The 13,085-nt window shown below is 39.4% G+C and overlaps 1 protein-coding gene across 5 annotated transcripts in view; it reads right to left on the reverse strand.

Annotated features, from left to right (window-relative positions):
• ATXN3 (ataxin 3) overlaps positions 1-12,694 on the reverse strand; it is a 30,397-nt gene extending 17,703 nt beyond the window's left edge. For all 5 annotated transcript variants that reach the window (XM_006208203.4, XM_072963617.1, XM_072963618.1 and 2 more), the window contains exons 1-6: positions 12,622-12,694; positions 7,165-7,329; positions 6,884-6,928; positions 5,464-5,549; positions 4,980-5,046; positions 2,582-2,669 (exon numbers count right to left, since the gene is read on the reverse strand). In XM_006208203.4, the coding sequence (XP_006208265.2) occupies positions 2,582-2,669; positions 4,980-5,046; positions 5,464-5,549; positions 6,884-6,928; positions 7,165-7,329; positions 12,622-12,645 (475 nt within the window). In that variant the 5' untranslated portion in view covers positions 12,646-12,694. The remainder of the gene's footprint in view (positions 1-2,581; positions 2,670-4,979; positions 5,047-5,463; positions 5,550-6,883; positions 6,929-7,164; positions 7,330-12,621) is intronic.
• Positions 12,695-13,085: the final 391 nt, after the last annotated feature.

The raw sequence follows: 13,085 nt of genomic DNA on the forward strand, positions 1-13,085 counted from the left end.
AATGGACAAATAAATGAACTATGTTTTAATGGGTTAGTTTACAGTGACACTTCAGAAACAACCAACCAATTGGTTACCTTTGGAGGAAGGATACTATAAAACCAACTCATTTTAAAAACTGTTAAAAGGAAAGAAATATTTATTCTGCTTTTTCTATATGAACCATACTTCAGGATAATCAAATAATTGGTTAAGAAAAGTCTATTTGTATAGAAGTCCTCCAGCTAATAAATGAAGGAATGATGGGAATCCAGTATCACCATTTTGCCATCTTTAATGAAATAATGAACTAGGCACTGATCATCAATAGCTACCCAAATCACAGAAAGAGAGCCAAGTGCCACACCATCTGTGAAGAGTCTTCCATCCTCCCGAAATCAACCTGCATCTGATCAAGCCTCTAGATCTAAGGACCAGTCTACTGGGTATCCAGGGTTCAGAGGGAAAAAGAAATGCAACAAGCAAAATCCAGAATGTGGATGATCCATTTTCTTCAAAACAATAAATCAAGGGAAAAATAAAGTGGAGAAGAAAACTACAGCTATATTTAAGAGACATATCAATCCAATAAAATCAATGAACCATATTTCAACCTGGTTTAACTGTAAAAAAAAAAAAAACAACAACAACAAAAACCCAGAAGAATCAATCAAGGAGACTGAACACTGGCTGGCAAGTTGATGTTATTAAAGCGATGTGATTAAATTTTTATGTGTGATTATAGTATTGTGGCTATATATAGGGTCTTTGTTTTTAAAGATTTTACTTTAAAAAATCTACAAAGAAAATGATAAGATGCTTAATATTTTCTCAAGATACACTGGAAAAGGAAGTGGGCAGGGTACAGGAAAAACAGCCATGAGATATTTGCTAGAGCTGAGTGAAGGGTACATGAGGGTCCATCACAGTATCTTTTATACTTGTTTATAAGAAACAAAAACTTGTTTAATAAGAAAGTTATGTTTTGTTCTGTTTAAAGGAGGGTATAATCAACTATATCATCAAATAAGATGAGGTCAAAGACTGACTGAGAATTGAACACTGGCACTGGCAAATATGGAGGTCACTGGTAATGCTGAGAAAAGGGTTTTTCAGTGACATGTTGATTATGACAGTGTAACCGGAATAAGTTCATGAATAGAAGACAACACACTAGAAATGATTCTAAGGAGAAAATAAAAATGACAGACAGCTAAAGTTTCCTGGCATTAAAAGAAGCCTTTTCTTTTTAATCAATGGAGAGAAAAAGCACTTACTTCTCTGCTGACAGGAGTAATACAGGAAAAGAGAGGGGAAACTGATCGCACAGGAGAGTGGAGAGACAAAAGCAGCAACAAAGGAGTAGGTGAGACGAGCTGGAACCTAGCCCCAAAGTGGAGGGGTTGGTTTTGGTTAGGAGCAAGGGACAACAGGCTCAACGCACAGGTAGAGATATAAGTAAGGTGACAGATCTGCTGATGGAAAAAGGAAGAAGTTTCTTTTAATTGCTTCTGTTTTCTTAATAGAATATAAAGGAAGGCCATAAGCCGGCAGTCAGGAGCAGGCAGGGGAGTGGTTAGAGGTTTGAAGGGAGAAGTTGTGAAGTCATCATCTTGGACAGTGGTACGTGAATATAACAAGAGAACTTATTAGGGGTGTCAAGTAGCACTAAAGACTCATTTGAAATTTGCTATCATAAATTTAGAGCAAAAGCAGTCATACATCTTTAGCCATGTTCAGCTGCTCTGATGGAGGACTGGACAAGCCCAAGATTTAGTTTCAACTGGAGTTGGGATTTTGTCATAAAAGTATAATGGAAGGAGAGAGGGAGAATGGAGTTAAGAAATGCAACAGAGTGATTACAGTAATGATGGATTACAGAAAATAAGCAGGCTAATACAGGAATTAAGGATATAAGGGTAATGCTTAGGCCTTGTGGTAGGGTTTAAAAAATTGCTGGAATGGAAAAAATAGAAAATAATATGGTATAAAGACAGAAGGCAATAATCAAAGAGTAGGGTGCTTATAAATGGAATTTGAAGGTGGTATAACGGCAAGGCAAGAGTGAAGACAATGATCTTTGAAAGTAAGAAGCAAGAGATTGAACTGGATTGATTTTTGACACGGAAATCACCAAGAATGATGAAAGGATTTGAAGCAGAGAAATGACAGCAAGTCAGATTCTAAAATCTTCAGTGGGAAAGGAGGAAGATGACAGATGACTGCAAAACAGCAGGCGGTAGAGTTTAATCTAGCGGTATGTATTTCAAGGGAGCTGGAGTTTTTAGGGAAGAAGTGTGGCCTAGAAGGGGCAAGAAGAATACCTACCCCTCCCCTTGGCTCTGTGGTACATGGGAGACAAAAGAGCCACTACTTAGAGGGGCTGCAAAGGAAGCAGCATCCTCAAGGGAGGGCCAGGTGTCAGCGAGAACCCTAACTCAGCAGCATCATCCAAATCACAGCCTGAAGTTCCCATAAAGTAAAACATAAAGACTACTTCCCTGCCACTGCCACAGAAACAGTATTGTTACACTCAAGTCTAATGAGATAGTTTTATTTAGCTGCTTCAAAGGATAACTTAAGATGTCCAGTCTTTACTTACCTTCCTGTTGTAACTGAGCCAAGAAAAGTGCAAGGTATGTGTCTGATATTAATTCTGGACCCGTCAAGAGAGAATTCAAGTTGAACCACTGGAAAAAAAAAATTTGTCAATATTTAAGTTAGTGCACATTGTAAGTAATAAAGAAGCTTCATATGTTAAGAATAGATACCACCCATCTAAACTTAGAAAGACTGTCTAAACACTGAAAACATGTCAAATTGAGATTTTAAAAAATTATATGATTTTTAAAAACTGAAATAGAATGTTGCAGATTTATCACTATTAAATGCTTTCAAAGTTTGCTTTATTCCGTAAATTATAAACTCTCCACCCAAGGAAAAGAAACTGGTAGCCAGTACTTTACAGTATCTTTATTGATAGCTATAATTAAATCTTTTCCAAAGCATCAGTCCAACAAAACCTAATCTAATCACACTATATTGATGTGGAAGAAAAATGACAACTACCTGGTTTTCCCCACTGCTGATAATTTTGGTCAAAAGATTTCAATTGTGAGAAAGCCAGACATTCCAGGAAGAGAATCTGTAACTGCCAACTTATTTTAAAAAGTTCACTAAACCACTATCACATGTACATCATTTGGTCACTACTTCACTGGAGTCCTAATCTAACTCACAAATAAAAAAGTTTCAGAAGTTGTTGTCAGCCTCATGACCAACTACGTTTCCTGGATTTTGACAGACATAATAATACTTTTCTCAGTCATCTTTTTCATTACACAGGCACCTCAGACTAAAGACTCTATGGTGAAAAATACAATTTTAAACAAAAATATAAATTGGAACGAAGGATAATAAGCCACAATTTGACATATCCTGTATTTATCAAAGATAATTAAAAATGTATAGATTCAATTTTAAAGAATATTTTAAAAAACTCTCAATAACGTAACTTTACATACAAATCAATATAAAGGAACTTCTGGAATCTAAGTCTGCAGATCTTAAAAAAAATCCAGCGATTACTTCATGCAGCAAAAGTGAAGACTACTTGATCATAATTTTTCTTAAAGATATAACTAAAACCCACAGGTTAAATAACCTTGGCAGTGTCCTGCTCTGGTTTTTCTCTATAGTTGACTCTCACTTGGGCCAATCTCTATCGCACCATACTGCCTGTCTTGCTGTTTGCTCCTCAGGAGGGATCTTAAGAAATAACCATTTAAGATGAAGCTGCTTCTAGGCAGCAGACTTAAAAGACAATGGCAGGGTTTTTTGTTTTGAACTACCTTTTATTGATTTAATTCAATGCACTCTTTCTGGATTTTCTTTTCTTTTTTTTTGTTTTGTATTATTTTATTTTTAAAAACAGCTTTATTAAGGTATAATTGAAATGCAGTAAACTGCACATACTGAAAGCGTACAATTTGAAAAGGTTTAACATAAATAAATACCCATGAAGCCATCACCACAACCATGAGAGTACACATATTCATCACTGCCAAGTTTCCCATGCCCCTTGCCATCCTCCTCTTTCACTGCTCCTTGCCCTCCTCATCCCTGGGGCAACAGCACTGGTCAATGTGCCTTCAGGCACTAAAGCTTAGTTTGCGTTTTCTATACTTTCATATAAATGGAATGATGCAGTATGTATTATTTTGTGTCTAGCTTCTTTCATTTGGCATAATTACTCTGAAATTCATCCATGTCACTGTATGTATCAATTAGCCATTTCTTTTTATTACATTAGCCTGTTTTCAATAATACTCTTTCTCAGAGTCAAAATTCTAAGAAAAAGGACTTTAACTGTTTCAAAAATGGTGGCGTGTATACAAATACCACTTTTAAAAGATAACATTTTAGATACATTTTTTTGATTTTAAGGCTTGTTCAAGACACATTCCTCTTTTTTTTTTTTTTTTGGTGGGGGGAGATAATTAGGTTTTTATTTATTTTTTAATGGAAGTACTGGGGACTGAACCCAGGACTTCGTGCATGCTAAGCACGTTCTCTACCCCTGAGCTACACCCTCCACCCACCACGTTCTTTTTTTTTTTAATAGAAATGATTTATGTAGATATATTACATGGCATTTTGGAATGAATAACTTTGCTATGTTAAAGCACACATGGTTGAAAACTTTTATTCAAGCTGGGACACTATTTCAGGCTTTGTGACACTGCTGTGCTTAATACAAATCTATGAAAATAGTAGTTAACTGACAGAACATCTTTGTCACATAAAAACTCAAAAGTAACCATGGATGTACTGCCTTAAATAGAGAATTTTACTTATGTCCTATCTATCTAGGTTGACACCATGCCACATACACACATTATTGGTGAGTTTCTTCATCTTTAAGGCACCAGTCCCTTACACTTTAGTTGCAAAAGGGGTGCAGAATGAGAAAAAAGGCAGAGAAGGAGCAGAACCATTACCTGTTTTCCTAATTTTCTAACCGTAAACCAGTGTTCTTTATAATTGCATATAAATGATCTTTCATTTCTAGAAAAAGGAAAAAATAAACATACAATATTAAGTTGAAATATTTCACATTCATTTAGTTTGTCTACTGGCAAATATCATACAAAACGTGATAATTTAGGATTATGTGTACAGTTTCAAGTATCACTGATTAAAAAAAAAAAGTGTGGATCTCAGTGTAGGTCACTGATGCCAGAACAACGGCACCACACCCCGCCTGAGAGTCAGCTCTGTGCCGCCAGACACCGCAGTGTCAGGAAGGCTCAGCGGGCAGATGCTCACGGGCAGGCCCCAAAGGTGCACTAGCAAGACCTGAGGGAATGAAGCAGGGAACATCAAAACAAAAGCATGCAAGATTTAGTTTTCTTCTTAAGAAAGCATAACTTGAAAAATCAGATATAGGAAAAGAAACGTAGGAAAAACAAAACACAATCTTACATAGGATCGATCCTCAGCCTCTGATACTCTGGACTGTTAAACAGGATTAGTTCTAAACCCCAAACTTTCAAGGCATTGCTTATAACCTGTTAAAAAAAATTGCAACTTTAAAAAATTCCAAATGTAAGTAGTGTAACCATGTTGGTTGTGTAAACAATTGTACCTCATATATAAATTTCCCCAGAAGGCTGTGGTTTTAAAAAAGTGTGTGTGTGTGTGTGCGCACACACGTATGCAGATGTATCACTAAACTCATAAATAACACACAAATAAAGCATTAAAAGAGTGCTTTTACACGAAGTTTCTGGAATGGAACTCATACAATTCCTAGATAAAACTGCCTCAAAAATCCAGATATATATTCTATCCAGTAAGTGCTAGTCTGAAAATCAGGCCACTGTATTGTACACATGTGATGGTTTAGCTACTACAGGTCCTGCTTCAGGAAAGTTCTATTTGACCCACTACCTGGTATATCAGTAACAGGGATAATTTTATGTCTATTAAAACGAGTTCCTTCTGGGAATTTAAACTGAAGCTTTCATAAACATTAAACTTCTATTATCATGGGTTCATAATTTGTACGAAAAAAACCCAAAAGGCAAACCAGATTATTTCAAACTGAGAAAAAATGGGAAATTTCTGAAAATTCACTATCTACCCTCTAAGGTAGCCAACAAAGCAGCAAGTGAACCAGGTGCAAGCACAGACAAAAAGTGCACTTGGCCTGGTGGATAAATGAGAACGGACGCCAAGGGCAGCACTAAACAAACAGGAAACAGCGAGCGCTGGGCCCTCTGGCAGCCGTTACCTGCACAGCCCGCAACGTGGCACTGGCTGGAAATGCTGGTGACTGAGGAGCCCAGCAGAATGCAAACAGATATTTGCAGGAATAGGTCCCTCAAGAGAAGTTCTAAAAAACTCCGGATACACCTCAGAGGTGTCAGAAATGGAACGAAAGACCCACAAGTAAGACCGAAGATCAATTTCACAAGTACATAAATATTCACCCATTGAATTCAAGGAGAGCGATAAGCTTAAAAAAAGGAAAAAGGCAAAGCCATCGACCATAATAAAGGAATCCAATCCTGGGAGGCTGATTTAAATGTAGGGCTTTTTTAAAGGAGGTTATTTAATTTGCATTTGGACGCTAATAATCATAAGTCCAATAAGTCATCGTGTTGTTTCAAGCTTCAAAAAAGCCCTAAAGATTCTACCATCCTAATTTTCATGTTTATCTATATAAAAATCTAGTAGTCTGGAGCACAATCTCATTCTTAGACACAATCAATTGGAGGAACTTCTGAAGGTCATTACACTGACTAAGAAAGGCTGTGAAGATACTCACATCAAGCCCGCCCTGAGCTTAAACAATGCCTGGGACGTAAACAACACTTAGTATATGCCTGTGATTACTTACTTGAATAGAGAAAAAACCACTGTCATCCATATTTCCAGAAGGCTGCTGTTGAATTTGGATAGGTAGTTGGGACAGGGGTAGAAGATGGAGAGAGAAGAATAAAATGTCATTAGTGTGCATTATTTAAAATCACATCTTGTGCATTCCCATCTACAAAGTCAAGAGCCGAGTTATAATTAACAAGTCAGATCTGCATAAGAAGAATGGTTCATCCTTTTCTAAACAGTACACAGACTTCAAATAAAAGAAAAAAAATCATTTAGTGAGTTTAAAATCAGTACCTGTAAAAATGTGCGATAGTCTTCGCTAGTAACTCCTCCTTCTGCCATTCTCATCCTCTCTTCTTCATCGAGCTGATGTGCAATTGAAGATAATTCCACAGGGCTAAAGTATTCTCCTTGCAATAGGTTATTCAAGCAATGCTGAGCACAAAGTGAGCCTTCTTGCTAATATTCCCAAAAGAAAAAATTCAATTTTGTGATTTGTTAAACAGATTTGTACAGTATCTTCCCCTAAAGAGGAATTTAATCATTAACTTCTTAACACAGTCAATCTAACATTTAAGCTTCAGACAAGCATGATTAACATAGATATACACATTTTCATTTATTACCATTTATAATTCTACCATTATTGAAACTACAACTATTCAGCCATATGATCAAAAACTTGAGAATGATTTATTTCAAACATATCATCTATCAAATACACCAAATCTCGTATTTTACTAAAAACTACTCTATAATAAACATTTAGGCTCCCTCACTTTCAGTGCCTAAAATAAATACATTTTTGGAGATTCTATGCTGAAAGGAAATTTAACCCCTAGAACATTTGTTCTTTTAACAAGATAATCTCTACTCTATCTAAATGCTTGTTCATAGAATTTCAAATCCATAAACAGGTGAAGAATCTCAAGAACTAAGTAAGAAAAATTCTGTTTGATGTTTATGAAGACATGTAGCTACAGAGGCGGGGTGCTCTTCAAGGAACTCCACAGAAAATGTACACAGCGTGGTGCAATGAGCAAAACTGTCCAAAACCCACCCCTGGAGCTCATTTCTGGACAAGCCAGCAAGGGGGCTGCATCCAAGCTCAGCTCTCCAGGGGACTGTTGGCTTCTTGTTATGGGGGTGGGGAGAATATGACCTCCCCTCAGCTCAGGGTCTTTGGGTCTCGGCTGCTGGCTTTCTCACACAACTGGCACCAAAATCTAAATCCAGGCTGCCTGGAACTAAGCAGCCTGCTTATTAGCTGCTTCCCCTCAACAAGGCTGCTTTCGTTCTCCCTGCAGGAAGGGAGACATGTGGGTGGATGCGATCCCTCCCTGTGAACCCAGCCCCAGGTTTGTCTCTCTGTGGGATGATGGCAGACAGCAGAGCATCTTCTGTTACCCCAGCCATCTAAATTCTCCATTTCCCCAGTAAAGTCTGCTCCTTAACCGAACCTGTCTGATATCCTGCAATTTGCCCCAAGTTATGTCACACACAGATCTGAGTAACACCTTGCAAGACATGTATTTTTCCTGATGAATTAAATTTCTAGGAACAAAGTTCAGCCACTGCAAAAGATATAGGACATATGTATGTAATGGAATAGGAAGGCAGCCCTGAGACAGTCTGAGTGTGAGACGGGGCTGAGACAAGTTTACCTCCCTGTTTTGGTATGGAATATGGAGTGAGCAGCTCGAAGCTAACGAAGACACTATCTATCCCTCAAGTCACAGCCACGATGGTGAGAGAGGACTTCTCTCCACCTTTCTCCTTCTACTGTATTCCTATTGCTAGAAAGCAACTTCTCCTGAATAATAAAATGCAAACTGGAGGGAATACACAGATGCCCTACTTATATTCTATTGAAAAGGGGATAGCCAGATGGATAAAAGGCACAAAAAAGTGCTCAGCATCATTAACCATCACAGAAACAATGTTACTACTACACACTCTCCAGAATGGCTAATGGCTAACATGCTGGAGAGGATTACAGACATCAAAACTATTACATACTACTGGTGGAAATGTAAATTAGTATAACCACTTTGGAAAACTATTTGGAATATCTACTAAAGCTTAACAGATACCTACCCCATGACTTTGCAATTTCACCCCTAGATGCATAACGTAAACAACAGAAATGCGAACATATGTTCATCCAAAAACATGTGTAAGAATGTTCACAGAAACACTATTTATATTGCCCCCAAACTGGAAACTACCCAAATATCCATCACAGTAGAATAGATAAATTGTTACATTCACAAAAGAATACTACATAACAAGGACAAGGAGTTAACTACAGCTACCTGCAACAATACAGGTGAACATTATTAACGTTAAATAAGAGACAGACTCAGAAGAGCACACGTTGTATGATTCTTTTTTACAAAACCTCAAAAACAGGCAACTAATTAATCGACGCTGTTAGAATTCAGGACAGTGGTTACCCTCGCAGGGTGGAGGGAGAGTCAGTATGATGTAAGAGGACATAGAGGGCTTATAGGATGCAGGTAAATGTTCCGTGACTTGATCTAAGTATTATTTACACACTTGTGTTCACTTCGTGAGAATTCATTGATCTGTACTCTTATGATCTGTGTGCCCCTACATTTGCTATCCTTAATAAAAAATTTTAACAACAAAAAAGTTTCTACTAACATACAGCTATTTCTCATGATGAGCTAGCTAACAGCGTAACCAGATTAGATTTTCTGAGAGCAGTCCTAATGTAAATCTTTTATCTGCTGTCAAGCTACATGCGTCAGCTTGGGGCTCTCACACTATGGTCACCATATATAATATTATTATATATAATATTACATAGAGAAATAGTGAATCCAAATATTTGATTTAAAAATTCTTTCTATAAAAAAGTAGCATTAAAATACCAAAAAAAAAGCACTTGAAACCAAACCTTGTCTACGTAAAACTGTATTGCTCTAGGATATATCAAGTAGTTTTGTACTTCTAGTATGACTTAATGGAAGGAAAGAACAAATTGTTCAGTCCAAATTTAAAGTCAAATCACTTTTTAAAGTCACAAGATTAATCCAATTCTACAAGGACCAAAAAAATTGTAACATGGCCCCACTGAAGATTACACTTTTCCAGGCCTGCCCCCTCCCTGCCAACCAAACTACCCCAACCATCTCCTCTTTCTCCTCAAGCTTTATCCCAAGATAGTAATTCATTTTGCTACAAAGTTCAATGGTAATCAAATTCCATGTTTTCAAGCCCAGATATTGTGCTTGAAAGCCCAGATATTGTGACCACAAAGGGTAACTGCAACCAAATCATTCCCTCACTGTCGCCAAAGTCTTCCAGACTAACCAGAAACTAGTTCAAATTCCCAGAGACACTACTGCCTACAACAGAAACCAGGCATAAACCCAAAAGGTGCACTCAGAAGTGGCCTAACTGGGGCCACACAATCAACCCAGCAGCACTTTTTCATCTCATCTGAGTAATAATAAGGCCAAACGTCTTGTTATGAGGTTTGGCAAACACAAGCATCTGAATAACAACAACGGCCAGCTCTTCTCCAGCACCATGTGCCAGGTAGCATTCAAAGCACTCATGACTCTGAGATGGACACTTTATTATCCTCGAAGACAGGGGAGGAAACTGGAGCACAGAGATTATAAGTAACTTGCCCAAGATAGTTAACGGCAGAGCTGGAATTCAAACCCAGGTAGAGGTTTCAAGTCTGTACTATCACCACTTCCTCAAGTCACTTATTTGGAACTTGGTGTTTCCTAAACCTCAAATATCTTAAAGATGGCTAAGGACCAGAAATCTCTCAAGCATACACACACACACACACACACACACACACACACACACACACACACACAGTATGTCATATTGTCAGCATCTTCCAAGTATTTTCATTAATTTTAAATATAATCCCAATAAGTTTGGTTATCACCCTCAGTTTATATCACATAAAAGTACCAATTCAGATGGCACAGTAACCTCACCAAGAGCAGTCAGCAATAGAAACAGAAATAACAGAAAGCAGGCACCAGGAAACAACAACAAAACAAACTCCAACAGTTGGTAACCAGCTGGCATTAGGGTTTAAGTTAGGGATTGGCAAACTCTAGCCCTTTGGCTATGGTTATAGGTGCTTTCCGTACTCTTGAAATACATCTGAAGAACTTTATAGTAAGAGCCTTCATTTGCTAAGTACCCATTAGTTGATGGTAAGGGTAAGTGTGTCCCTGAAGCATCTTTAGTCTAATTTATGCTGATAATTCAGAGTGACTTCTTTCAGGCAAGTAGACTCTCATTAGTCTAGCGCCCAGCTTCTTTTGATCCCATGGTTTAGTAGTTACTTTCATGGAAATCTATCCAAACCAGCTAACAATCAAAATTGTTAAAAATACATACACACTGTATAATTCTCAAGAAGTGATGTGTAAAAATTTTAAGTCTTCAATGTTGAAACATCTGGTCCTACACCAAAGCTTTCGAGAATTAGTAATAAAAATATGTCCATGCAGGGTTCTCTTCATCCAATCTCCCTAGCCAAGCAACTAAATTTCTCTTGTCCAAGATTCATACATCATGTCAGTCAAAAGATTAGTCATAACCATATACCACTGAGTCCTTCCTTGCCCACACCTAAAAACTGGTCTATTCTAGTGCCAAAACTTTCTAAAATGTTTTCTATAAAGGAAAGCATTCTGTAACAATTTGTTTTGATTTATACTGCACTTCTTTTGTCTTTGATTGCGTGTGAGAATTTTTAAATGGATAAATGATCATTTACAAGTATTTAACAAAACAAAACCCCATGTTTCCTAATAAATAACAGCCTCACCAGCAACCCTTTCCAAACATGAAACTATTATGAAATAAGATACGTGCCAAAGTTGTTCTGAGAAAGGCTTCACTCACACCCAAATGGTTTGATAATTGGATGCGAGAAAAGACGAGTTTCTCCACATGCCACAAATGAATGGTCACGCAAGAATCAAAGCAAAACTGGCTAGGCGGACAGCAATAAATTTTTTCAGGCCACCCTTAATATCTAGTAAGAAAGCTGACTTCTTAATCCAGAAAGATGCGACTATCAAAAGAAATGAAGCCCAAACATCTCATAACAAAAACTCTTATGACGACTTCCCCATTCACGGACGCATGGGGTTTCCTGCTTCACTTCCCTGACTGTCAGGCCCTCCATGGAACAAGCCAAGGTCCCTGCCCTCGAGAGCTCACGGACCCAGTGCAGGACATGAACATAACCCCAGAGATCTAAGTGTACGAGAGATTCCAATATAGAATTGAGGAGCCCAGAGAAGGAAAAGTTAATTCTTCCAAGGGGCAGGGCTGGGAGAGTGGGTGGAGTTGGGAAGCGGAGAGGGAGGTGTCCAAGAGGTGACTAGCTAGAACCTAGAGAGAATGGGGAGAGGGACTGGAGAAGAAATCCCACGGAAAGTGGAGGGGAAGTGCAGAAGCCACCCCCTCTCTCGTTCCCCGAGGCGCCCCTGGCCCTGCCCTTATTCCCTCCCGGCTCCCCAGACATCCCGGGCCCCGGGCTCCTCGGGCACCGGCCGTAGGGGCGGAGGGCGCGACGGGGGCATCAGTGGAGCTCCCCTCCGGATGAAGCTCCTCCGGCTCGGCGAAATCGGGATGAGAGCGTCCCGGGCCCCACCCAGCTCCCCCGGAGGCAGCAATACCGCGCCCCACGCCCGCCGCCGCGCCGCAGACAGCTCCCCACCGAACGCGGACACTCACTTTCTCGTGGAAGATGGACTCCATGTTTATTTGTCTGGAGCCAACGGCCCCCGCGCCGAACCACCCCCCACCAGCTCCGCCCCCCGACCCCACCCCTCCGCCCACCCTGCCCCGCCCCTCCTCGGGCCGCCCCTGCCCACGAGCCTCACGCAGACCAATCACCCCCGAGAATGCGAGTCACGTGGAGGGAAGAGCGCGTGAACGCTGGGGCGGTAAACTTGTGGTCACGTGATCTTGGTAGCGCGTCCTCCTATCTGTGGTTATCCAGCAGGCTTGGAGGATGCTGCAGCGCCGCCTGCCGTGTGGAGGATCATCTCCTCTTCCCATCCATTGCTGTGGATTCCTAGGCTTCTAGGGGTCTGGATAAGGACCATCCGGGTTCTATGTTCTTGTTTTCCGTTTTACCTTGTACTTTCTATCATATTTGCATACAGTTATTTAATATCTCTCTCCTCCTCCCTCGC

This window comes from Vicugna pacos, chromosome 6 (assembly GCF_048564905.1).
Source record: "Vicugna pacos chromosome 6, VicPac4, whole genome shotgun sequence".
Taxonomy (NCBI): domain Eukaryota; kingdom Metazoa; phylum Chordata; class Mammalia; order Artiodactyla; family Camelidae; genus Vicugna; species Vicugna pacos.